The sequence below is a fragment of the Danio rerio genome, chromosome 18, assembly GCF_049306965.1.
Source record: "Danio rerio strain Tuebingen ecotype United States chromosome 18, GRCz12tu, whole genome shotgun sequence".
NCBI classification, from domain to species: Eukaryota; Metazoa; Chordata; class Actinopteri; order Cypriniformes; family Danionidae; genus Danio; species Danio rerio.
Genome location: NC_133193.1, coordinates 45,122,501 through 45,125,000, shown reverse-complemented (window position 1 = coordinate 45,125,000; position 2,500 = coordinate 45,122,501). Strand labels below are relative to the sequence as shown.

The 2,500-nt window shown below is 28.4% G+C and overlaps 1 protein-coding gene across 11 annotated transcripts in view; it reads left to right on the top strand.

Annotated features, from left to right (window-relative positions):
- cntn5 (contactin 5) overlaps positions 1-2,500 on the top strand; it is a 444,462-nt gene that overhangs the window by 394,763 nt on the left and 47,199 nt on the right. For all 11 annotated transcript variants that reach the window (XM_073928913.1, XM_073928910.1, XM_073928911.1 and 8 more), the window contains 1 exon segment: positions 554-712. In XM_073928913.1, coding sequence (XP_073785014.1) covers positions 554-712 — 159 coding nt within the window.

Below are 2,500 nucleotides of genomic sequence, written 5' to 3'. Positions count from 1 at the left end.
AGCTGCCTAATTGTGTTATTGTCTAATACATAGATGTAATCAACTCCTTTGTACCATTCAAAATACATGTAAAAAAATTTACCAGTTGTGAAAATTTTACATAAATTATGCATTTGTTAATAGCAATATTATGAATAATTAATGTTTTTGATATAGTAATAATGATCATATAAGTATTCACTGATATGTGGGTGCATTTGTAGACCCCAGAGGGTTCATAAAAATAAAGCTGCAGAAGCTGTCTTAAATAACACACATCTGGACACACCCCCTCCCTCTGAGAATAGTCAGTTTTTATAGATTGTCGATTGGCTCCTTTACTAGAAGGCGGGGCTTTATTTGCTAGAACATCCACCATTGCATTTCCCCCTATTCCGAGCTATAAGAGTGACACCTCTTGCGTAGTCTAGTCTTTGACAGAGCATCAACCAGGAATAAGGGCTTGATACTGTTATCAAACACTGGTTCAATGAATCATAAGGATAATAAGTAGGAAGGTTTGTCACACGTATCATTTAGTGCAGTTTGACTGAGTGATGGCTTGTGTTTGCAGGGCCTCCTGGACCTCCTGGAGTGGTGATTGTAGAGGAGATCACGGCCAGCACCGCCACACTGTCATGGAGCCACGGTGTCGACAACCACAGTCCAATCACCACATACAATGTACAAGCACGGAGCCCTGTCTCTCTGGGATGGCAGACAGTGAAAACCGGTACTTTTCTTCCATATGCATTTACTTAAGAGTTTGTGGGTGTGGGTTTTGTTTGTGTGTTTAATCAATGCAAGTGATATGCAACGAGGATCATATGCAGAATATAGTATGTTCTCACATGATTCTGTTGAATTGTTTTGCTTCAATACACAGTAATAAGGGATTAGATGACTATACACAATTTGATGATTAGACAGATGATTAGATGAAAAGTTAGTAAACCTGCTGCCATTAATTTTTTAAGAAAATTGAATATGTGCATAATTATAAAAACTACGTTGTCTACTTAATGGTTAAAAGTTTATTCACTCGTTTTAAGTAAAGTCAACTTGTTGGTTCTTACAGTGTATTCGATTGTTCATTCATTCATTCATTCATTCATTCATTCATTCATTCATTCATTCATTCATTCTTTCTTTCTTTCTTTCTTTCTTTCTTTCTTTCATTCTTTCATTCATTCATTTTTTTTGTTTATTCATTTGCTTATTTGTTCATTCATTTTTTCTTTCTTTCATAAATTCGTTAATACATTTTTTTCATACATTCATTAGTTTTTTTTATTCGTTTGTTCCTTCATTTGTTTGTTCGTTTGTTCATTAATTTGTTTATTCATTTATTTGTTGATTTGATTGTTCATTCATTTGTTTGTATATTCCTTCATTTATTTGTTTGTTCATTATTTCATTTATTTAATTATTTGTTTGTTTGTTTGTTTCTTAATAATTAATTAATTAATTAATTAATTAATTCATTCATTCATTCATTCATTCATTCATTCATTCATTCATTCATTCATTCATTCATTCATTTATTCTTTTGTTTGTTCCTTTGTTCATTCATTTGTTTGTTTTTTTGTTTGTTTGTTTGGTTGTTTTTTTTATTTGTTCTTTCATTCATTTAATATCATTTGTTCATTCATTCATTCATTCATTCATTCATTCATTCATTCATTCATTCATTCATTCGTTTGTCTATTCATTCATTCATTCATTCATTTATTCATACATTCATTCATTTGTTTGTCTTTCATTTGTTTTTCTATTTATTCATTTATTCATTCATTCATTTATTTGTTCCTTTGTTCATTCACTCATTCATTTGTTTGTTTGTTTGTGTGTTCGTTCTTTCATTCATTTAATCATTTGTTCAATTATTCATTCATTCATTCATTTATTCATTTGTTTGTCATTCATTAATTAATTCATTCAATCATTCATTCGTTTGTCTTTCATTTGTTTGTCCGTTCATTCATTCATTCATTCATTTGTTTATTCGTTTAATTTGTTTCTTTCTTCATTATTTCAATCATTTGTTTGTTTGTTTATTTGTTTTTTCATTTATTTAATCATTCGTATGTTTGTTTGTTAGTTCATTCATTCATTTGTTCATTCATTTGTTCTTTCCTTCATTTGTTTGTTTGTTCATACATTCGTTTGTTTGTTTGTTTGTTTGTTTGTTTGTTTGTTTGTTTGTTTGTTTGTTTGTTTGTACTTTCATTCATTCATTTATTATTTCATTCAGTCATTACTCAATCTATCAATTAAGCTGTCCACCTTTGGAATATTTAAAGAGTAAACAATTCTAAAAAAGAAAATATATTTAAATGAATTACAAATATTTTGTAAAATATATACAATCTCTTTAGTGTCACCATTGATGAATTTAAAATCTTTAAAAAACTCTTTAAAAAAAGACTAAATTTCTTAAATCACAATTATTTTAAAACAATTATTGCAATTATTATTATTATTAACAATTATTATTATTTTTTTTGTTGTTGTTGATTAA